This window comes from Stegostoma tigrinum, chromosome 34, assembly GCF_030684315.1.
Source record: "Stegostoma tigrinum isolate sSteTig4 chromosome 34, sSteTig4.hap1, whole genome shotgun sequence".
Lineage (NCBI taxonomy): Eukaryota > Metazoa > Chordata > Chondrichthyes > Orectolobiformes > Stegostomatidae > Stegostoma > Stegostoma tigrinum.
Genome location: NC_081387.1, coordinates 22083020 through 22107051, shown reverse-complemented (window position 1 = coordinate 22107051; position 24032 = coordinate 22083020). Strand labels below are relative to the sequence as shown.

General features: G+C 46.0%; 1 protein-coding gene across 1 annotated transcript; it reads right to left on the bottom strand.

Moving 5' to 3' along the window:
• Positions 1-1144: 1144 nt before the first annotated feature.
• Positions 1145-19020, bottom strand: LOC132206207 (zinc-binding protein A33-like). The gene is made up of 6 exons (XM_059639482.1): positions 17784-19020; positions 17588-17683; positions 17261-17494; positions 16730-16752; positions 15241-15356; positions 1145-2217 (listed from the first exon to the last, which is right to left on the bottom strand). The coding sequence occupies exons 1-6, from the start codon at positions 18189-18191 to the stop codon at positions 1667-1669; spliced, it is 1428 nt and encodes a 475-aa protein (XP_059495465.1). The 5' UTR covers positions 18192-19020; the 3' UTR covers positions 1145-1666.
• Between the last annotated feature and the right edge of the window lie 5012 nt (positions 19021-24032).

The window sequence follows — 24032 nt, the reverse complement described above, 5'->3', positions numbered from 1 at the left end:
CAAGGCGGACCTCCTGTTTCTGCAGGACTGCGGGATACCGCATCTCAGCAGGTATGGGAAATGGTCCGGCGCCTGGACCTGTGGGCCTTCGATCTGGTCGGGGGGTAACGACTGTCGCTCCTCGGGCCTGGCTATTCTGCTGCGGGGGCGCAACTTCACCATCTCTCAAGTTCAGGAGGTGGTGGGGGGGCGCCTCCTAGTGGCTGACAACACCTACAGGAATGCTCCCCTGAGGATGATCAACGTGTACGCCCCAGCGGTATGGAGTGAGGGGGAGTGGAAATGGTTTGCGGACTGGTTTCATCTAAAGAATGGGAGGGGGAGTGGAAATGGTCCCAGTCGCAAACCATTTCCACTCCCCCTCCCATTCTTTAGATGACATGTCCATCATGGGCCTCCTGCAGTGCCACAATGATGCCACCCGAAGGTTGCAGGAACAGCACCTCATATTCCGCTTGGGAACCCTGCAGCCCAATGTTATCAATGTGGACTTCACCAGCTTCAAAATCTCCCCTTCCCCCACCGCATCCCAAAACCAGCCCAGTTCGTCCCCACCTGCCACTGCACCACACAACCAGCCCAGCTCTTCCCCTCCACCCACTGCATCCCAAAACCAGTCCAACCTGTCTCTGCCTCCCTAACCTGTTCTTCCTCTCACCCATCCCTTCCTCCCACCCCAAGCCACACCTCCATCTCCAACCTACTAACCTCATCCCACCTCCTTGACCTGTCCATCTTCCCTGGACTGACCCATCCCCTCCCTACCTCCCCACCTATACTCTCCTCTCCACCTATCTTCTTTTCTCTCCATCTTCGGTCCGCCTCCCCCTCTCTCCCTATTTATTCCAGAACCCTCACCCCATCCCCATCTCTGATGTAGGGTCTAGGCCCGAAACATCAGCTTTTGTGCTCCTGAGATGCTGCTGGGCCTGCTGTGTTCATCCAGCCTCACAGATCAGTTCATCCACCACTTTCAAATCAGTATTTCAGCAATCTTACCCCATGTGGATATTTTAATAATCCCAAGGCAAGTTCCTGTTCTAATGGAAAGTGAGCTCTCATAAATATATAGGTTTCTTTCCCTCCAGTTTTATGACATAGCAGTGACGTACTGGGCAATATTTACAGACCTGAGAAAAACAAATTCAGTTTCTCAGTTTTATTAAATCATGTGCGGGATACAAATTACTTCAGCATGGTGAGATTCTGAGGGTAATCAGTCTGACATTTTTATTTAAGATAGCAAGATGCAGAGGTGGATGAACAAAATACGTCAAGCAGCAGCAAATGAACAGGAAAGCTGATGTTTTGGGGGTCTAGGACCGAAACGTCAGCTTTCCTGCTCCTCTGATGCTGCTTGGCCTGCTGTGTTCATCCAGCTCCACACCTTGTGATCTCAGATTCTCCAGCATCTGCAGTTCCAACTGTCTCTGACATTTTTATTGTGATTGACCCCAGTCTTCCCTGGAAAGGCACCACTGACCCTGCAGTGAAATGGTTTTGTGTCTCCCTGGAAAGACTCCACTGAGCCCAGTCTGAGAACCACTGACTGATTCATCTCCAACACCGTCATGTAGCGCCACCGTCCGCCTGTGGAGCAACATTACAGGCTCAAAGTCCCCGGGTTCCTGCAGCTCACAGCCTCAGGGATTATGTGAAGAATCAGTCAGTGTCCTTTAATCCCGCAGATTGACAGCGGGGCGGAGTTATTCCCGTCAATATTCATTCCCGGACTGAAGTAGGGAAAGATCCTGTCAGTGAAAGTGTGGGTGAAAGTGTGGAGATGGGACATGGTGTCCGCCTTGTAAAATGACACCTGACCACCCTCATAGTCCAGGAAAACCCCGATCTTCCGGGGATTCCCACTCGGGGAGAAGGGGGTCACTGAGGGGGAGGTGGAGGCAAAATAACCTTTTCCGGGAACCAGCGCCACAATCCAGAATCCGGTCTCCTCCCGCTGGCGGATCCCCCCTTTCCTCTCCACAGACTCCCGGACCACTCCCAGATTCCACTCGGTCTTCACCCCCACTTCCACCTCCCAGTAATGTCTCCCTGATGTGAATCCCTCTGATCCCAGGACACTGAGCCAGAGATCAAATCTCTCCGGGGAGGCAGGGAGCGGCTGTGGTTTGTCTCTGAGTCTTACACTGGTCCGGTCCTCAGACAGGATGAGCCGGGAATGCGCTGTGTTCGGGTCCAGAGTGAGAGAGGCTGGAGCTGGGGGAGAGATCAAATAACACCGTCAGTGAGAGGGAGGGAGGGAGGGAGAGGGGAACGGAGGGGAGCAGGGAGGGAGGGGCTGAGCGATGGAGGGCGATGGCTGAGGTGAGAGCCGGAAAGGGAGGGTGTGAAGGAGAGAGAGGGTCAGGGAAAGGGCAGTGAGTGAAAGTCAGTGCAGTGAGGGATGAGAGAGGAGGAATGAGGAGTAAGGATGGGGAAGCTGGAGGGCTGTGGAGGGAGACTGATGGATGGGAGGTGAGAGTGCCCATTTGGAGGGGAGTGGATGAGGAAATGAAGTGCTAGGGAAGAGCAGATGGAGGAGAGACGGAGCAGAAGGGCAGAGAGGGAAGGGAAGATGAGAGAGAGGTGAAGAGTGAGGAGATGTGGAATAGAGGGAAGGGATGGGGAGTGGAGAGAGAGGGGCAAAGAGTGATCACGGCTGGGAGATAGAGGAGGGGAGAGCAACGGGCCAGTATGAGAGAGAGAGGAGTGGACAGGTTGGGGAATCCGAGAGGGGGCTGAACATTTGGAGGTTTGAGTGCTTGGGTGAGAGCGATGGGAAGGGGTTAACTGAGGGGAGAGGAGGATGAAAAATCAGTTTGGGGAGTGCAGCAGCATCTGAAGAGTCAGGAGGAGTGAGGAGAGTATTGGGGAATTGAGGGACTGGGAAGTGTGATTGCAGTGACAAGGGGGAGTGCACTGTAGAGGGGAAACTGAAACACATAGAATACAGGGAGAACTAGCCATTTGTATACAGAACTGGATCAAAGGTAATAGGAAAGGCAGAGTGAGGTGATATGAGTAGGTGGGAATGGGGGGCAGTGAGGGGAGGGAGGAGCAATGGGCAGTCAGGCTGTGGGGAGATTGTGGGAGGGGTAGAGCGGTCTTGCATTTCAAGGAAGGGTTTAGGGAAGGTGGAGGGGAGCATGACAGAGAGTGGGAGGTAATGAGGAGAGATTTTTATCAACAGTGAAGAGATGGTGGGAGTGACGGCGGATGTGAGTAGAAGCTGAGGAAGGATTTGGGAGATGGTGTGGAGGTTTTGCGAGGGGAGGGGACTGTTTGGGATGGGGTAGGGGTCAGCGGGTGAAAGTACAGAATGAGAGCATGCGGACAGGGGGAATAGCAAATATAAGTGGACAGCTGAGTTGGGGGGAGATGAGGAGAGTGAGGAAGAGGGTTGAAGGAGTGACATGGGGTGAATTTGAGGATGAGGTGGAGAGCAAGAGATATGGAGGCGAGAGTGAAAGGGAAGGGGAGTGTGAGGATTGAAGAGGATCGAGGGCAATTGTGTGGAGAAAGGCAGAGCCATGGTGTAAAGGAGAATGGGAGGGAAGTGGAGACCAAGATGAGGAGGAGGAGAATGCAGCAGAGGGGAAGAGACAGTGAAAGGGGGATATGTGGAAGAGGCATGGAGTGTGTGAGTGAGTGAAGGGGTGTGGACAGTGAGAGGGTGTGTGAGTGACAGGGAGTTGCAGTGAGATGGGAGAGAGAGGAGAGTGGTTTGTAAGAGAAACTGAGGGGGAAATGTGAGTGAGAGGAAATGGTGAGGATGAGTGGATATCAGGGCAAGGGGGCTGGGAGAGTGATGTTTTGATGCTGGAGTGAAGTTTGGATAAAGTGTGAGGGGAGAGATTTGCAGGGGAAGTATGAGTGATGATGGGGGTGAAGGGGAAGTGGAGGGAGATCGGGAAAGTGGTTGGGGAAGGTGAGTGTGAGGATGGGGAGAAAGCGAAGAGAAAGTCTGAGAGAACAGGGGCAATATTGGAACGGGGCATTATGGGAAGGGGTTATTTCACTGGACAGAGTGAGTGAGGGTGAAGTGGAAGAAGAGATGTGAGTGAGGGGGGGAGTCAAGGTTGACTGGACAGGAGAATTTGGGATGGTGGATGGGAGTTTGTGGAGTGAAAGACGGGGAGGAGGGAAGAGTGTGATATGAGGGAGAAGGGAGTCTGCACGTGGAAGTATTATAGAAACAAAGCATTTCTTCATCAGAGAAATCTGTAGAATTGTGAGGTGAAAATATGTTAGATTTTTTATTTGTTGACAGGGAGTGGGCATCTCTGGCAAGTCCAGCAATTATTATTCAGATGGCAGTTAACTGTCAATCACATTGCTGTTGGACTGGAGTCACACATCAGCCAGACTGGGTAAGGAGGGCCGTTCCTTCCATAAGGGACATCACTGAACCAGACAGTACTTTTTCCCACAATTAGAAATGGATTCATGGTCATCATTAGACTCTTAGTTCCAGATTATTTTCTGTTGTGGCAGGATTCAAGCATAGGTCCCCAGGACATTACCTGGGTCTCTGGATTAACAGACCAGCAATAATACCATTGCCTCCCCAGTATGCAGCAACAGTGAGTCATGAAGCATGCTCATGGGATGTTCACCTTTATCTCAAGATAAATTGAGTACAAAAGTAAAAATGTTTTCCTTTAGTTATATTGAGGCTGCTCTCTGATAAGAGAGAGAAAAAAAAGGCTGGAGTTTAACCCAGGAATCACTGCTGCTTTTCATCATTCATCTAAATGATTTAGAAGTGAACATGATTCGTAAGTCTGCAAATGTCACCAAGATTGGAGGTAAAGTGGACAGCAAAACTGGGCAGTTGAGTGGCAGATGAAGTTTAATTTAGATAAATGTGAGGTACTGTATTCTGGAAAGACAAATAACTTCTCAAATTTTGTGACAGTTTCTGTCTCCTTTCAGGCAGTGAGTTCCTAACACCCACTGCCACCTGGTTGAAAAATATTATCCCCTCTGAAGCTCTTCCTCCTTCCCTTACATCTGTGTCCCCAGTTTATTGACCCAATTTACCCAAACTATATCTTATAATTTTGTACAGCTTCATCAGATTCACGCCTCAAACCTCTCTGCTTCAATGAAAACAACCCCAGCATCTCATATCTGTTTATAGGGGTGGAAAGCTTAAGACAGGCAACATCTTGGTGACTGTGAGCTGTTCCAGCCCGACCCTGTCTCCTGGTGGAATTTCTGTGTACTTCCTGAAAAAGATCACGTGGAGAAGCTTTAAGAATTCTGTCCCGTCTGAGCCTTTTTCAATCTGTCTGTTACTGTTCATACTGGAGAGTTTGAATTCCCCTAATATTATTACCCTGTTATTTTTAAACTTCTCGGAGATTTTGCGGATATATCAGCAATTTATCTCTCTCAGACTGAGGTGGGTCCATCACACACTCCAACAATGTCAGTGCCTCATTTTTGTAAAGTTCTCTCCAAATGGCCTCAATTTGAGCCTTTGGGGGATCTGGCCGTCGGGAATAAGTGTCGAGTTCAATAAATTTATGGTCTAAATAACTTCTTCCATGTTTGTTACCCACCCCCACAGCCCATGGTCTGGCATGACATGGACTACTTTTAGCACACCAACCCATTTCAGCCTTGTTATGGTCCCCTTTAGCAGCTTTTCTGTCTCCTCAGCCCCTCCTGATCCATCCCGTTGTCTGTTAACTGTTGTTCTCTCCCTCTGTTCTCCATCTCTCTTTGGTTATTTGCTGCTTTACCATCAACCCACATCTTCACCCTGTGTGCCACATTTTCCTGGCAACTGGACCAAAAACGGGGAGCGGAGAGTGAGAGGAATGGGACAGACAGAGCATGAGGACAGAATGAGAGAAAAACATGGACAGGAGTAAGACATAGGGTGTTGTGATTAATAATGAAGTGAAGAAGGCAACAGTGAGCGGGAGGGAAAGTTAAGTGAGTCGGGAGTGAAATGAGAGGTAAGAGGGAACAAAAGGCTGGGGTGACTGAGGGTGAGTTTAGAGGAGGGAGTGAGTCAAGCAGCTTCTTGGCCTCGTGAGTCTGGGGGCTGGAGCTGGCCAGAGACGGCATCAGAACCAGGGCAGATCTTGTGGCTCTGCCCCATACACCTCATCCATTCTCATAGTTCTGCTCCGTCTTCCCAATTCTCACAGGTTCACCCCTTCACTCACCTCCCAGGCACACAGTGTGACCAACCCCTCATTGGGGAAACATCTCAGTCCTTTTGACCAGAGTTGTCACTGTGAGGGGAGGCAGCAGGAAGGAGAGCGGATTGGAGGAAGACAGGAGGGCACGGAAGAGTGAAAGACAGACAGTGTGGGTGTAAAGTGTGGGGAAGGTAATGGGGATAAATAAACTATAACAGAGAGGGGGTAGAAAAGGGACAGGGAAACATCCGAATGAGGGTCCCTGTGCAGAATGGGAGCGTCCTGGTGGGCAGAGAGACAGGGAGAGTGACTGAGTGGGAGAAATAAAGGGAATGAGGGAAAATGGCAAAGGGAGGGCAATATTTGAGAAAGTGGGAGAGAGAAGAGATTGTGCGTGGTGAGAGATAGAGAAAGTGAGAGAGCAACTGGAGTCAGAGAATGAGGCCCAAGTGCTGAGGGGGAATGTGCGAGGGAGATCAGGATTAGCAAGGGGGAAGAGAAACGAGGAGGAGGAGGAGAGAAAGCAGGGGACAGGGAGAGTGTGAGGAGGAGAAGGATCGGGGATGAAGTGGAAAAGAAGAGGAATCAGCTGGGACAGAGATGAGGAGTCGGGGAGAGAGAGAGTGAAGAGATAATGGATGGAGAGTGTGGGTGGGAATTAACATTCCATCTCAGCAGTGTGCTCATGTTGTGATATTCCCTTTAGGCACGTGGCAGGTGTAACTGTATCACAATCTGACTGTGTACAGCTGCACAATGTAATGTGTGTAAAGAAAACTAAAATGTGAGGGATTCTGTTGAGGAGAAAGAGAGCTTCTGGACGAGGGTGATCTCACTGATGGGAGAGGAGAGTGAAGGAACCAGGTTGCATTGGGCAGGAATCACTGTGTCTCACAGCAGCAGAAAGGAGGGCTGTGGGTCTGAGAGAAACAGTGCTGCCCCTCCCATCTCCACATTAATTTTCAATGAGCTCAACTTTTCACTGCCACTACATCCATGTCCAGAAATCCAGGGGTTTCAGGGCTTGAGTGTCAGGACATCCCAATCAGACTGAAAACAGCCTCAATATTAGCAGATCAAGTCTGTTTTCATGACTATCCTGGTCCTTTAAAAATTCACAACTTAACTATAAGTTCACCATGAATCATGGAAGGCTACAGTACAGATAGAGGCCAGTCAGGCCATCATCTGTATGCTCTATCACTTTAACAGGACATGTCATTTCATCTTTTCGAGGACAACTGGCGATGGGCATCAAATCCTGGCCGATCCAGTAACACCCATACCCCACATTCAGATCCATCTGGTGTTGTTCAAAAAAAAGTCTTACAGTGATGGAAGTGTGGATGGATTTCAGAAGGGATCACACGTCAATGGTCTTTGTCAAAGAAAATAAGATCAGAGAACAGGTTCGAATGCAGAGAAATCCAGGATGGCTATTTTGAGACTGAGTTTATAAAATCTGTAAGGAGAGTTGTGACGCGTGTCAGGAGAGAGATTCATTGACCAAATGTTCACAGATGGAAAGCAGGAAGGAAATTTGGGTGGGCAGCATTTAAATGGGAAGAGAAAGTTGGTTCATTCAAAAAAACAAGCAAATAATCACAATAAAAAGAAACATCAAAATTTTATATAATGATGATGGCTCAAGACAGCAAGAATATAGCGCAGAAGAAAGCTAACATCTGTCGTGAACCCAGCATAGCTGCAGTGTAAGAGGTAATATGCAGAACAGATTAATTTATTCAGTAATCTGAGACTCTATTAATTTACAAATAGATAATATTTGCAGATTTTGTCAGTTTTTATGCCCCTCTGTATTTAATGGCTGAAGGACCTTGGAATGGCACCTTTCTCCATTGTGCCTTGACAGCATTTCTCCCAAGCTTGAGTGTGATGGCCTCATGGTATAATCACCAGACTATTAACCCAGAAGCTCAGCTCATGTTATGGGAACTGATTTCATTCCTGCTTCGTCAGATGGTGGATTTTGAATTAAATATGACCGTGCAACCAATGTCAACTGTCAGCAAAACCATCTGGTCATTCATGTTCTTCAGGAAAAGAAATCTGTCATCATCAACTGGTCCGCCTACACATGACTCCAGATCTACAGCAAGGTGTTTGAATCTCACTTGCTCTGTGAAATGGCCGCACATGGTACTCAGTTCTATCAGCCACTGCAAAGTCTCAACAAAGGAATGAAACCAAAAGGATCATCAGGCATTGACCCAGGCACTGGAAAAGACAATGGCAGAAAGAGCCCTGTCGACCCTGCCAAGTTCTCTTTACTAACATCTGGGAAGTCTCCAAAATAGGGAGAGCTGTCTCACACACCAGTTAAGCAACAGCCTGACATAAACATACTTACAGAACCAAAGCTTACAGACAATGTCCCAGACACCACCCTCGTCATCACCATCCCTGGATATGTCTTTTCCCAGAAGGACAGACCCAATCGAAGACAAGGGAATTAGCGGACGAAAGGTGGTTGTGAAGAGAATGGAGATTACAGAATATTCCAGAAGACAATCTCTCCAGGTTTGCACAAACTAAGTTATAATTTATTGCTTCTTATTAATTGGGTTTCTATTAGTGTGACGCGTTTTTATTTAAACAGCATTCCAGTAGATTTTACACCAGCTAAGACATACTTTGTAGTGTAAGTGGGAATTGCAGGTTTGTTAGTCAGTTTGTTAATTTGTTCATTGTTGGATGACATAAATAAATTGTTTCTTGTTATTTGTAAAGTGTAGATCATGGATTTTCTTTCTTTTAACCACTCTTTGAACAGATTACGAGGGTAAACACAAGCTGCTCTGGCTATTTTGGGGGTAATTGTTAGCAGCGAACCCCTACTCCTGCCATAACAGAATGGGGATTGTGCTTTAGTTTAATTGTCAGAGGGATTTGGCTGTTCCGCATTGTAACAAGTTTAAACATGGGTAAGGGAGTCTCCCCCAGCTCTGGATGATGTTTAAGTTATTCTGTGTCCCTGGGTCACCGTCCATCACCTCCCCCATACTCCCCACACCCATTCTAACAAGAACACAGATTCCTGTGTTATGGTGTTGTTTGTATGAGCTGAACCATTGTATCATTTCTCTCGAGCTGCTTTACAAAGGCACGCTGTCAAAGGTGCACATTGCATTAATCTTCACCACAGCAGTGGAGGTAAGGGCGATACTGTGGAAGAACAATTTTACATCGTAAGGGTAGGTGGGAACTGAGGCCAAGACAGAAAAGGCAGTCTTGGGAGAAACTGAAGGCATTGAGTAAGAATTTTAATCAGTTTAGTGTGTGAGATTTTCATGAGCTGAGCAGATATCAGGAGGTAGTTACTCAGACTGTGTTATCACTCTGTGCATGTTATCTTAGCCAGAGTTGGAGAAGGATCTTTTGATATATTGCTGTTATACCAAGATTTTAGGCTCAATTAGAGACGTCCTTGTATCCCTGTGCAGCCTAGTTACTGAAAAGATAGAGCTTCAATCAAACCGTATATCACTCCCTTTGCTAACTGCATGCCAAAAGTCATTTGGAGAAGTAATTATTAAGGTATCTGTAAGGCAGCATTCCTGTTGCCTTGAGCAGTGCCTGCTTTCTTTAAACTTACAATGAATGAATCAACAAACACAAGATGTCACGGGAACACCCTGCTCTGAAGTTGATGGTAGAAATGAGATAAGCAGAATTGGGTGTCAGTGGAGATCGACACCCACTCTCCTTGGTACCGAGTAAGAAAATAAACTGCTTTGAACGGGAGCTGGAGTAAATTCTCATGATTAGTTAAGTTAAAATAAAAATTTCTACAGCTCTGTGTCACCAGGATTAATGTCAATAGGAGGGCCCTTCACACCAGCAGTATATTTAGACTGTGGGGTTCATGATGGTGGTGAGGCATTCTGCCGAATAACTATGAGAGACTGATCAGGGAATCATCCAACCGAATCCACCACCTCCTTTTCCTGCAAGGCACTGAAGCAGTTCAGGGTGCACCACAGTAAATGGATTAGTGATCACAGAAAAAATTCTTCAGAAAGCACTTCTTGAGAAAGTATTGGTACAATTTGGTTCCACTTAATGTTGAGTTCCATGTCAATGTGACCAGACCCATCTCTGCAACACAAGGAGAGGGAAAACCATAGCAACATAGTCCTGAACTTTGAAATGTATCGGCCTGCAACACTCATTTGAGGTGAATTTGTTTGCACTGGAAGAGCACCAGATTTCAGACAGAGCAGTGATCCCTGGGGTTTGTGTATTGCTGCATCCAAACACAAAAGTCATCATCAGGATGAGAGTAGTATTGTGTGTGTTGTTTCCCTCAATATCCCAGACTGTCATCATCGCCCATCAATTGCGAACGATTGTGATTGTCCAATGAGGAAATACCATGTAACTGGCAAGTCTGATAAGCCTTATCCTAGAGGTGCACCTCGCAAAAACATTTCCAGTAGGTGTTTCCAGGAGTTAGACATTTCTAAGTCAGTTTCTTCTGACTGAGGGCCACTCAGGCATTGACATTAATGTTGCGTGACTTGGGGAAGCCTTCAGGGAATCTTTGAAATGCATCATTTGTCCTCCTCTGATGTGAGTGCCTTGCTTGTGTTGTGTGAAGAAGATTGTGTTTGGCACACAGAACTCAGGCATCCTCAGCATGTAGGAGTTGGTTTTGGATAATTGTGGGATCAATTCTGGTGCTATTAGCTACAAAGATGCTGATGCATGTATGTCTGTTCTCCCATTTGAAGCGGAGAATATGGCTCAAACAGCATTGATGGTACTTCAAGGCCTAGAGGTGGCATCTACACACAGTCCAAGTTTCAGAGCAATGTAGATGAATCTGAAGGGGGACTGTCATCGACATCAACATCATTACATCAACACAGATGTCACAATCACTGAAGGCTCCTAAACGGAGGCACCCAAAGGTGAAGACATGTGTCTGTTGTGTTCCTGGAGACAGGGTTCATTACTGATGCCACAGCAGTGCAAACAATGCCTCGGGTGATTGTCAGGTTGTGGGAGTGAGCCCTGAACCAGACGTGCTCTGGGGACATCAACACTGAGAGCACCTCATACATGATGATCAGTTCCTGATCTACAGGGGAGAGGCAGCCTCACTCTCACATTCACACTCTGTTTGCACGTGGCTACACTCTCCATTATTTGGGTGTACACCCTGGTCTCTCTGATCCAGATCTAAATAACTTCAGGCAACCAAAGGGGATGATGAGAAGGCAGCCAGCAAATTTGGTCTCAATCCTAAAGATCTTTTCCCTTGATTATTTTGGCAAATTGGGACGGATAGTGCAGATTCTGCAGGTTTCAGACTTGTTTGGAAAGATTTCCAATTCCCACAAAGTGATTCAAAATGTGGAAAACTGGAAAGAAAAACATTGGAATTCTTTGAGGTTGTGTCTAGGATTGATCGGGGGAAACAATGAACTTTCAGAAGGCTTTCAACAAAGTACCACATGAGAAAATAGTTTGGAACTGTGAAGCGCATCGGATTGGGGGTAACGTGTTGAGAGAGAAGGAAGATTGTTTGTAGTAAAGAAACAAAGAGGAGGAAGGAAATTAGACTTGTACTGAATTGTGAGGGACCACAGAGATCAATTCTACAGCCCCAGTGACTGACAATATATTTTATGATTGAGATGAGGGCACTAAATGTAATTTTTCAATATCTACAGATAACACAAAGTGTGTATGATATAGCTGTGATGAGGATTCAGAGATGTTATGGTGTGATTTGAACAGGCTGAGTGAGTGGGGACATGCAGTGTAATGAAGATAAGTGTGAGGCTAGCCAAAAAAGAAACAAAGAAATAAAGAAACCTACAGCACAGGAACAGGCCCTTCGGCCCTCCAAGCCTGTGCCGATCAAGATCCTCTGTCTAACCTGTCATCTATTTTCTAACGGTCTGTGTCCATTTGCTCCCTGCCCATCCATGTACCTGTCCAAATATATCTTAAAAGACGCTGACATGTCTGTGTCTACCACCTCCGCTGGCAACGCATTCCAGGCGCCCACCACCCTCTGTGTAAAGAACTTTCCACGCATATCTCCCTTAAACTTTCATCCTCTCACTTTGAACTCATGACCCCTAGTAATTGAGTCCCCCACTCTGGGAAAAAGCTTTTTGCTATCCACCCTGTCTATACCCCTCATGATTTTGTAGACCTCAATCAGGTCCCCCCTCAATCTCTGTCTTTCTAATGAAAATAATCCTAATCTACTCAACCTCTCTTCATAGCATCCACTTTGGGAGCAAATAATCAAAAGCAGATTATTACTTGAATGGCTGTAAATTGAGACAGAGAATGTTCATTGAGACCTGGGTGTCTCTCTGCACAAGTCACTGGAAGTGTGCAACAGACAGTAAAGTAGGAAAACTGCAGATTGGCCTTCAAAGTGAGAGGATTCGAGTACAGGAAAATAAAAATTCTACAGGATATTCCTGCTTGAGGGAGTACAGCGAAGGTTTATCCAATTGATTCCGAAGAATGGTAAGGCTGACGTATGAAGAGAAACTTAATCAGCTCGCGCATCACTGAAGTTCTGCATAATCAGGGGAATTGTACAGAAACTCATGAAGTTCTCACTGGAACAGTGAGGTCAGATGCAAGAAGGATGTTTCTAATGGTGGGGGAGTCCAGAATCAGGGGTCATAGTTCAAGGATAAGTGGTAATGTTTCAGACAGGGATGAGGGAGATATTTCTTCACCAAGTCAGCGATGACCTGATGGAGTTCACTGCCACAGAAAGTGGTCAAGGCCAAAATATAAAGTGTTTTCCAGAAGACAGCAGATATAACTCTTGTGCCTAAAAGGATCAGGGGGTATGAATGTCTCAGTCTTCATATCACAAGCAGAACAATGGCAAGACCAAAATCACACACTAACCTTAATCCACTTCCAATGACTTCCAACACACGCTCTCCAGCTGCAGAATATGTCTCCAGAGTTCCCTCTCTAAACTTAAGAAGTGACCCTATTTTGTAAACACACTGGAGACATTTGATATATAGAGGACGACGGGCGACTGTCTATGTGGAGTTTGCACATTCTCCCCGCGTCTGCGTGGGTTTCCTTCGGGTGCTCCGGGTTCCTCTCACAGTCCAAAGATGTGCAGGTTAGGTGGATTGGCCATGCTAAATTGCCTGCAGTGTTCAGGAGTGTGTGGGTTATAGGGGGATGGGTCTGGGTGGGATGTTTCAAGGGGCGGTGTGGGCTTGTTGGGCCGAAGGGCCTGTTTCCACACTGTAGGGAATCTAATCTAAGGATTCAAGTTAATCTTCATCTTCCAGTGCTGTTCAAGCCCCACCAGGATGGTCTATAAGACCATATGACAATATGATATAGGAGCAGAATTAGGCAATTTCGCACATCGGGTCTGCTCTGTCATTGATTATGGCTGATATGTTCCTCAGCCCGAAACTCCTGGGATTCTCCCCATATCCCTTGATCTCCTTACTAATCATGGATCTTCTCCCCATAACCCGTCATCTCATTTTTAATCATGAATCTATCTGTCTATTTCTGACTGAAATACACACTGTGACTTGGCAGCAAGGAGTTCCACACATTCACCATCGTCTGGCTGAAGAAATTCCTCCTCATCCCAGTTCTGCAGCATCATCCCCTGACTGAAAGCCTGTGCCTTTGAATCCTTGTCTCTCCTACTAGTGGAAACATCTTCTGCATTTCCACCCTATCTTGTCCCCATCATTATTCAACCTGAAGCCCCCTCATCCTTCCAAACTCCATTGAGTACAGACGTAGATTCTTCAACTGCACCACATAGGGCAAGCCATTCATTTCTGGGATCATTTCCATAATCCTCCTCTTTCTCCCCTCCAATGCCAGAATATCCTTCCATAGATACCAGGCCCAGAAGTGTTCCAGTTTGCAGTTTATAGAATGGTCGTAGTATTGGTCAAGGAAGTTGGAATTATAGTTTTGGATAAATGTGTTGTGTTTACAGATAATTACAGCACCAATCAGAGCAGCCATGATCTTGTCAAATAGTAGAATATTTGCAAGATGCTAAACAACCGCTTCTTGTTCATGTTGTATTGCTTTTGTGTCCTTCTGTCTTGTGTTGGAATCCCCATCAGAAATAATATACTGTATTCATTCTCTCTGTGTCCTGCCCAACATCAATATGACAACTAACAGCATCAGAACCAATAGTACGATACCACTGTAATGCTGGTTCCCTGACCTTGCTGTTCACACGAGTTCCCTCATTTCCTACAATAACAACAAGGATATTCCTCAAAAATACTTCATGGCTCAGAACCTCTTTGGGCCATACTGCAGGCATGAAGACGGATTTCCTGTCAGCTGCCCCCTCTCCCAGGAACGCCTCAAACATTCCCATACTCAAAACCTGTGGAAAACTGATGAGGAACATTCTCTTGAATCCCAATCCTCAGACTGGATTGAACAATGGATCGTAATCATGGAGCTCACTGTTCGTTGGCTGCTCGATCAATGTGTTCATTCAAAATGTATCGCTCACTACCTGTAGACTGTGTTATCACCATTATTATAGAAGCTTATAAATGTTCCTAACTTGTGGAAGATTTGCATACCATGATGAATCTATAAATGTTTTTCTGGCTCCTGTTTCCATCCTTCACCATTTCGGTAAGATCATCACTTAGCCTCCATTATCAGTTTCAACAGCCCCTTTTCTTGATGAAAATGGTTCACTCCCCCAGCAGATAATGTGTTGGTGGGACTGGATCTCTGCTATCTAAATCTCTTCCTGATGATGTCATAAAATATCAACCAAATCACAGTTGAGATACAGGCAGCCTCGCTTACTCAAGAAATTGGATTTACATGCTCTACTCTTCTAGTTAGAGAGGTCCCTTCACAGTCCTGACTCATGGAGCTGATGACTTCAGACACTTACCGAGGAGTACACACAGATAGTAGAATATGATAAGGAAGTGCCTCCCAGCATTAACAAATAGCAGTGTAAATATTTAAACTGGGCATGAGAAGCCCTGTTAGTTCCTGCACAAAAAGATTTATTATCAGGAAAGTTAATATATATGTTTACCTGGGTGAATGCTTTGGATCATTTCTCTCCAGGCTGTGTACTGTAATGGGCCAGTGAATGTTCCAATCGACAGAGAAGCATCAGAAGCTGAGAGTGCCGGACTTTCCTCACTAATCCTGTAAATATTAAACAGCTGATATTACAAATCTAATTTTCATATATTTATGAACTGATGCAAATGGTTGTTTCTCTGTTATTTAAGTATGAATAGATGCAGTAGGAAGTGAAATGTCAATCTTGTTTTTATGACAGAGCCAAATGTAAATTCAAATTGCAAGGGAAATGATGAGAAGGAGCCAGAACAAGAAATAGGCATTGTAATCTGATAACAGGTAACACAGCATTCACCATGGAAGATGACAAAAATCCATACCCCAACTTCCAAACCCTGCCACATTCCACCTGTGCACAGAGCTTGTGAACAAGACAAAAAAAACTGAAAACACCAAAAAGCCTCATGTCTTACTGTGTAAGATGTGAGTCTCACAACCCCCCGAGAATCCTGATCCTTTACCTCCAGCCCCTTGACGATCTCGGATTTTTGTCTCTTCCCCCATTGGATGTTGTTCCTTCAGTTGCAGAGATCCTCAGCTCTGGAAATCCCTCCCTGAACGTCTCCATCTCTCTATTTCTCTTTATTCCTTTAGGGTGCACTAAACCCTGCACCAATCATCTGTTTCAATAGCTCGGTGTCACTTGTTATTATTTTCTAAATGTCAGATGAAACGGCTTTGGGCATTATGCTACATTCAGGGGAAGAATTGAAAACAGAAATGTTTTGTCGTGAGATGGTCACATTCCGAGGTTGTATCATAAAAAAACCTAATACCCAGATAAAATATGTGTTTCTTGGCCAGGCCACGAGACATGCAGGACAGGGATGGCCATTCCCTGGAAAGTTGGGCCGTGCGTCTATCTCAGGGTCAGGGGAAGGTCACAGCTACACAAACAGCCTAAATCAGGTCAGTGATCACTTCCAGCCTGAGGTGATAATGGGAACTGCAGATGCTGGAGAATCCAAGTTAACAAAGTGTGAAGCTGGATGAACACAGCAGGCCAAGCAGCATCTCAGGAGCACAAAAGCTGACGTTTCGGGCCTGGACCCTTCATCACCTCCCTGATGAAGGGTCTACTCCCGAAACGTCAGCTTTTGTGCTCCTGAGATGCTGCTTGGCCTGCTGTGTTCATCCAGCTTCACACTTTGTTAACTTCCAGCCTGAGGTCCGGGCTGCGTAACTCGAATACGATCGAACAATTTTTATAAAATTTCGCTCTGTTTCAACCCTGCAATAAGATTCTGATTTCAAAAACACTGATGTATCAATGGAGTTATTGTTCACCTGAAATTACAGGTTTAAATCTGAAATAAGCTTCATTGGATAAATATACTCGCGTGTTACTGTAAACTGTGGCCCGAAAATGACTCTTTAAAGCGGCGACTGAATTCTTGAGCAAACTGTGCAGAGTTTCAGTAAAGAGCATGTCCTACCTTCTCTTCCGACAAGCCTCCTCCTGAAAGAAATCAATCACAAATAGTGAGGATGACAGGAACAGACTTCAGGGGAAGACAGACACGCTGCTGAAATGAGCAGGCACAACACGGTAATGGAAAGTGATACAATTTGGGGAGAAGTCTGAGGAGAGGATAAAATAAAGTGGAACGCATCATCAATTCCACTCACAGACACACTGTCCCAGACAAAACCACACACTCTCCACATGGAACTGTAACTGGGTTACAATGGGAGTTCCAGGAGAGAATTAAACTTGGGGGACGCTGATTAATAACAAAATTATGATCAACATCACATCCCATTCCCGCGAGGCTCTCGGTCTTCCCGAGCTTCTAGAGGTAGTGTGGGAATGGTTCATTCCGTGGCAATACAGCAACTACAGTAAATGCAGTTAATTCTGTTTCTATTTCGTTCAATAACTGCGGTATAAATGTGAATGTTGCCGCCAGCGTTGTCTTGAAACTGGGTGAAATTTCCACCAACTCGCCCGCAGTTTATACTCTCACCTCCAGAAATATCAGCTCGTCTGTTTGCTCCATCTGTTTCTGCAACTTTGAGAGTTTCTCCTCAATAGAATTTAAATTCTCCTGAATCTCTCGAAGGTTTTTCTCCATTGTGTCCAGAATCCTCTCCTCTTCTTCCCTGAGATCTCGGAGTAAACTCTGCTCTTTCTCAGTGAGAATCTGGTGCATTTTAGTGAACTCGGATGTGATGTGGGTCTGCAGGCTGCTCGCCTGTTCCTACCAAATGAAATGTGAAACATCATTAATGTTCCGCGGAAGAGGGAACAAAACTAACCGAGATTCCAGAAAATCAGCGCAAGGAGTCCTCACCCTCACTTTGGAAATCTTCCGTTTCTGGTTCTGTTCGGTTTGTCGAACCGCCGATTTCTTCGCTGTGAGAGAATTTAAGGAAGATTTCGCCTTATCCTGGAATTGGGAGAGAAAGCACAGAACAAGACGTGTTAGGTCAAGTGTTGGATCAGGAGTCTATGATATAATTCTCAGTTTATTAAATATCCCTCTTTACCTTATAGATTTTAACAGCTTCTTTAATCGGGATGAAGTGGTGCTCTCTGTGTTCCCCAGTGACACAAATCAGACAGATCAATTTCTTGTCAGTTTCACAAAACAGCTTCAGATCTTCCCGATGTATCTCACAGTGAGGTTCACTTTCTTTCTCTTTCGGATCCAGCTTTAATTTTCGAGCCTCCTCGGCCAGATTCACTAAGGCCCGATTTACCCTGAGGGTTCTTACCGGAAACTCCTCTCTACATTCCGGGCAGGAGTTTATCTCCTTCTTTTCCCAACTCTGGGTGAGACAGGAGCGGCAGAAGTTGTGTCCACAATCCAGTACAACCGGCTCGGTGAAGAAATCCAGGCAAATGGGACAAATTGTCTCCTCGGTCAGTCTCTGATGCTGCTGTCTGGAAGCCATGTTCACACTCAGCACTTTCTAATTAAATTTAGTTTCACGTTGGGCGTTTCTGCGCTGCTGAACACTTTCAGTTCAATGATTTGCCAGTTTATTTCACTGAAGTCTTCGAGAAACATTGTACACATCTAGCCTTCGTTCTCTCAACATTTTCGCAGGTAAGGAAACAAGAAACAACATTTTGACGAAGAAACAGGATTTGAACGTGACGAGGAAGTGTGAACTCTGCACCAGAGAGTGAAGGTCCATTGAATGTTGACATTGCGGGGGGGGGGCAGAGAGGGTGTGGGAGTGGGAGGTGAAACGGCAGGATTGAGCTTTCTTTGGACTTTGTACTTAACTCAATGCTGATTGTAAATCCCGTGATGAAATTCAGCGAACTGATCTTCCACCGGATTTCACTAGAGAGTTTGTAATCGGCAGGGAGTTTAGTCTGGAGTAAAGTTCAGGGAAAACTCGCTCCATTCCGCGGCCGCCCTCTCTCTGCCCATCCCTGAGGGGCAGCACTCTCTGCACCGTCGCACTCCCCGCCAGCGTTCACTCTCTCCACGTTTTCTAATTGTGTGTCTTCTTCAACATGTGAATGTTTCCCATCGTCTCTGTCAAAATATCGAGAGGACAAAGTTTAAAGTAACTATTGTTTGCAGTGAAATTAATCAGGAAACAATGAACTGAACGTGTTCATCAGCGCAGGAACATTAAACCTGAAAGTGGTTTGAATCAGGAAGTACTGAGATTGAGAGAGAGATAATGGGAACTGCAGATGCTGGAGAATTCCAAGATAATAAAATGTGAGGCTGGATGAACACAGCAGGCCAAGCAGCATCTCAGGAGCACAAAAGCTGACGTTTCGGGCCTAGACCCTTCATCAGATAGGGGGATGGGCTGAGGGTTCTGGAATAAATGGGGAGAGAGGGGGAGGCGGACCGAAGATGGAGAGAAAAGAAGATAGGTGGAGACAGTATAGGTGGGGAGGTAGGGAGGGGATAGGTCAGTCCAGGGAAGACGGACAGTTCAAGGAGGTGGGATGAGGTTAGTAGGTAGATGGGGGTGCGGCTTGGGGTGGGAGGAAGTGATGGGTGAGAGGAAGAACAGGTTAGGGAGGCAGAGACAGGTTGGACTGGTTTTGGGATGCAGTGGGTGGGGGGGAAGAGATGGGCTGGTTGTGTGGTGCAGTGGGGGGAGGGGACGAACTGGGGTGGTTTAGGGGTGCATGAAACCACATCCCCGCCTCCTTCACCCGACACGACCTGTCCATCTTCTCTCTCACCTATCCACTCCTCCCACCTCACTGACCAATCCCACCTACCTTCCCCAGTCCCACCCCTCCTCTCGATTTATTTCAGAGCTCCCTTCCCCCTCCCCGATTTCTGAAGAGGGGACGCGACCCGAAACCTCAGCTTTCTTGTTCCTCTGATGTGTTCCTCCAGCTTCACTCTGTGTTATGTCTGACTCCAGCATCGACAGTTCTTACTAGCTGAATAGAATTCACATTCTGTTCAACTTCCGAAAAATGCTGCCCTTTCTCCGTGAGAATCTGGTGAATTTGCGTGAACTTGGGTGTGATGTGGGTCTGCAGACTGCTCGCCTGTTACGACCAAATGAAAGGGGAAACGTCATTAATGTCCCGCCATAAAGGGAACAAAATTACCCGAAATTCCAGATAATCAGCCTGGGAGGCCTCGTCCTCACTTCGGAAACCCCCGTTTCCTTCTTTTGTTTACAGTTCACAGAAGAGGCGTTTCACCTCTTTGAAAGATTCTGAGAAGATTCCAACGAGTCCGGAGATAGTGGCAGATAACCGCAGAAAAAAGTTTTCATTTAAACACGCGGAAGAGTTGGACAAATGAATCTTACGTTTAATTGCTTTGTGGATCTCAACAGCTTCACTGCTGAGCATGATTCTGTTCGTCTCTCCCAGCAGGAACCGATTTGTCAGTTTCACTCCAGTGGTCACTCAGACCACTCTCTCCGTGACTCCCTTGTTCGCTCCACACTGCCCTCCAACCCCACCACACCCGGCACCTTCCCCTGCAACCGCAGGAAATGCTACACTTGTCCCCACACCTCCTCCCTCACCCCTATCCCAGGCCCCAAGATGACTTTCCACATTAAGCAGAGGTTCACCTGCACATCTGCCAATGTGGTATACTGCATCCACTGTACACGGTGCGGCTTCCTCTACATTGGGGAAACCAAGCGGAGGCTTGGGGACCGCTTTGCAGAACACCTCCGCTCAGTTCGCAACAAACAACTGCACCTCCCAGTCGCAAACCATTTCCACTCCCCCTCCCATTCTCTTGATGACATGTCCATCATGGGCCTCCTGCACTGCCACAATGATGCCACCCGAAGGTTGCAGGAACAGCAACTCATATTCCGCCTGGGAACCCTGCAGCCATATGGTATCAATGTGGACTTCACCAGTTTCAAAATCTCCCCTTCCCCCCACTGCATCCCTAAACCAGCCCAGTTCATCCCCTCCCCCCACTGCACCACACAACCAGCCCAGCTCTTCCCCCCCACCCACTGCATCCCAAAACCAGTCCAACCTGTCTCTGCCTCCCTAACCGGTTCTTCCTCTCACCCATCCCTTCCTCCCACCCCAAGCCGCACCCCCAGCTACCTACTAACCTCATCCCACCTCCTTGACCTGTCCGTCTTCCCTGGACTGACCTATCCCCTCCCTACCTCCCCACCTACACCCTCTCCACCTATCTTCTTTACTCTCCATCTTCGGTCCGCCTCCCCCTCTCTCCCTATTTATTCCAGTTCCCTCCCCCCATCCCCCTCTCTGATGAAGGGTCTAGGCCCGAAACGTCAGCTTTTGTGCTCCTGAGATGCTGCTTGGCCTGCTGTGTTCATCCAGCCTCACATTTTATTGTCAGTTTCACTATACAGCTTCTGCTTCTGCCGATGATCCTCACACGTCATGTCCTTCTCTCTCACTTTTAGATTTAAGTTTTGATCTTTCATGGCCTCAGTCACTGTTGACCCCTATTTACAAACACTCCGATCAGAGTAAACATCCACCCAGTATCTACACAGTAACAAAATTTTAAAAGTGTCCCTGTGACTCTGCTAATCCCTCATTTGTTAGTTTTGTCTCAATGAAAACTTATAGAATCATCCAGTGATAGTCAATGCAGTAATGAGCCGATTCCTTATGCCCAGGACTGCTGGAAAAATTCTGAGCATTTCAGTTTCATTTTTTTCAAATTCCTCTAAACTGTAGACGGCGTGTAGCAGATCCATTGCATTGGAACAGGTCCACCTGGAATTCGGTGTTTGGAAAATTCCATGAATTTCCTCCGAAGCAAGATTATCCTTTGATAGTTCAGGGAATCACATCTGTGCTCAGTCGACCAGCAGTGGACCCACAAAGGTCTAAAATAATTACAGTGGAACTTCACTACTGTTACACTTCAATTCTTATAGAATTAGAACCAATGTGAAAATCGTGATCTTGATCTGTTTTCCTCGACTGAAGCTTTCTGATTTACAGGAGGAGGCCATACAGCCAACTGCATCGGTGAATGTTGAAAAACATCCACAGGTACATGACTGGGCCCTTAACCATAATAAATCTGTTCGACTGTTTCATTTCTTCATGGAGAATCTCAAATCCTTTTAACCCACATTAGCTCCATTTTCATTGATCCCTTAGCGAGCTCCAATAATCCTGGGGATTTGTCTGCTTTTACTCCCCAAAGATTGCTCATTCCTTTAAACCACGTGATGATTTATGTTTTCAGTTTCTCCCTTTCTTTCAGCTGTACATTTGTTGTTACTATTGGGCTGGTAATTGTGTCCTTCATTTGCAAACTGAGGCAAATTATTGATCTCATGACTGCCATTTCCGTATGAATTCACCAGCCTCATTCTCCAGGTAACCAGCGCTTACTTCAGGCGCTCTCTTCCCATTAATATGCTTCAGGAAGTTTTTGCTGCTCATTTTTGCATTGTAAGCTAATTTTCTTTTCATAATGTGCCTTTGCTCTTTTTATGACTTGTAGGAACCCTTTATTATCTTTAAATGTTTCCTACTTTCAGCCTGCCACTGGCCTTTACAATGTGGTCTGCCTCAGATTTTGTCTTTACTTTATCTTCCATTTCCAAGCTTGGTCAGACGTGTATTTTTAAACCAACTATACAAACTTTATTTCTGTCTGCACTAGATGTTTATTTTGGAGGAATTGAACATTCCCCCCAAATATCTGCCACTGTTGATGAACTATCCTACCTTTTAGTTTTCTTGCCGAGTCTGCCATGGTCGCATTTGTTCTCATGCCTGAGTAATTATCTTTGTTTAACTCGAGAACGTGAGTGTGCGACTCCAGTTTCTCGCCCTCCCAAACTGAATTTGAATTTCTAACGTACTACGATGACTCTTCCCTGGAGGATTCTTCACTGTGAGATCATTCTTTGATCCCACCTCATTCCACAACACCAAATCCAGATGAGCCTGATCCCTGGATGGTTCAGCAGCATATTGCTCCAAAAAAAGTTCTCGAACACATTCAATGAGCCATCACTTGAGGTTACCCTCGATAATTCGATAAATACTGTCTGAATATATATTAATTTCACTTATGATCATTGCTGTAACTTTCTTACAAGCCAGCAGTATTATTCCTGGTTGCTAGTGTGTCTCACTGTGGGAGTACTGTTTGAATTAAACTGAAGTAAATTGAATTGAATTATCTTCTTTGGGGTTCTATAGATTATTCCCAGGCTGATTTTCGCCACAGGATTTACGATCGGCATTGAGTTCAATACAAAGTTCAAAGAAGACTTGATCCTGCCATCTCACCTCCTCCCCCTCTCTTTGCCCTTCCCACAATGTCAACATTTGATGGATCTTCACCCTCTGGTGCAGAGGACCACTTCCTCGCCACGTTCAAAGCCTGTTTCTCCGTCAAAATATTACCTTTTATTTATAATTTCCTCACTTGTGGAAATGTTGATAGAACAAAGACTAGTTCTTTTAAATCATGGTTCTTGAAGTCCTGCAGTGAAATAAATTGGGAAATTGATTAACTGAAAGTGTTCAGCAGGTGTAGGAATATTAAAACTGAAAGTGGGCCTTGTATTAATGGAAGGAGATCCTGGCATTGGAGGGGAACCAGAGGAGGATTACAGAAGTGATCCCAGGAATGAAGGACTTGTCATATGTGGAGCAGTCGAGGGCTCTAGGTCTGTACTCGATGGATTATGGACAGATGAGGAGGCTTCAGATTGAATAACGGGGGACCTAGATCGAGTGGACAAGCAGAAGATGTTTCTACGAGTAGGAGAGATGAGGATTTAAAGGCACAGCTTTTGAGTGAGTGACAAACCTTCAGAACTGGGATGGGAAAGAATTTCTTCAGCCAGAGGATGGTGAATGTGTAGAACTCCTTATTGCAGTGGGTGGTGGACGCCCATTCATTGAGTGTATATCAGACAGAGATAGATATATTCTTGATCAGCAAGGAGATCAAGGGTTATGGGGAGAAGATTCATGATCAGTAAGAAGATCAAGTGTTAAGGGGTGAAGCCAGGAGTATAGGGTTGAGGCACGTATCAGCCATGTTCGAACGACAGAGCAGACCCAGTGGGCCAAATAGCTGAATTCTACACATGTATCATATTGTCATATGGTAGTATAAACCAGCCAGGTGGGGCACATACATTGTCATTGCTCTGCTTGTGTATTGAAGACTGAGAGATTCATATCCCTTGATCCCTTTAGCCACAGAGCTGTATCTGCTGACTTCTTGAAAACTTTTCATATTTTGGCTTTAACCAGTTTCTGTGGCAGTGAATTCAATCAGCTCATCATCACTGTCTTGGTCAAAAAAA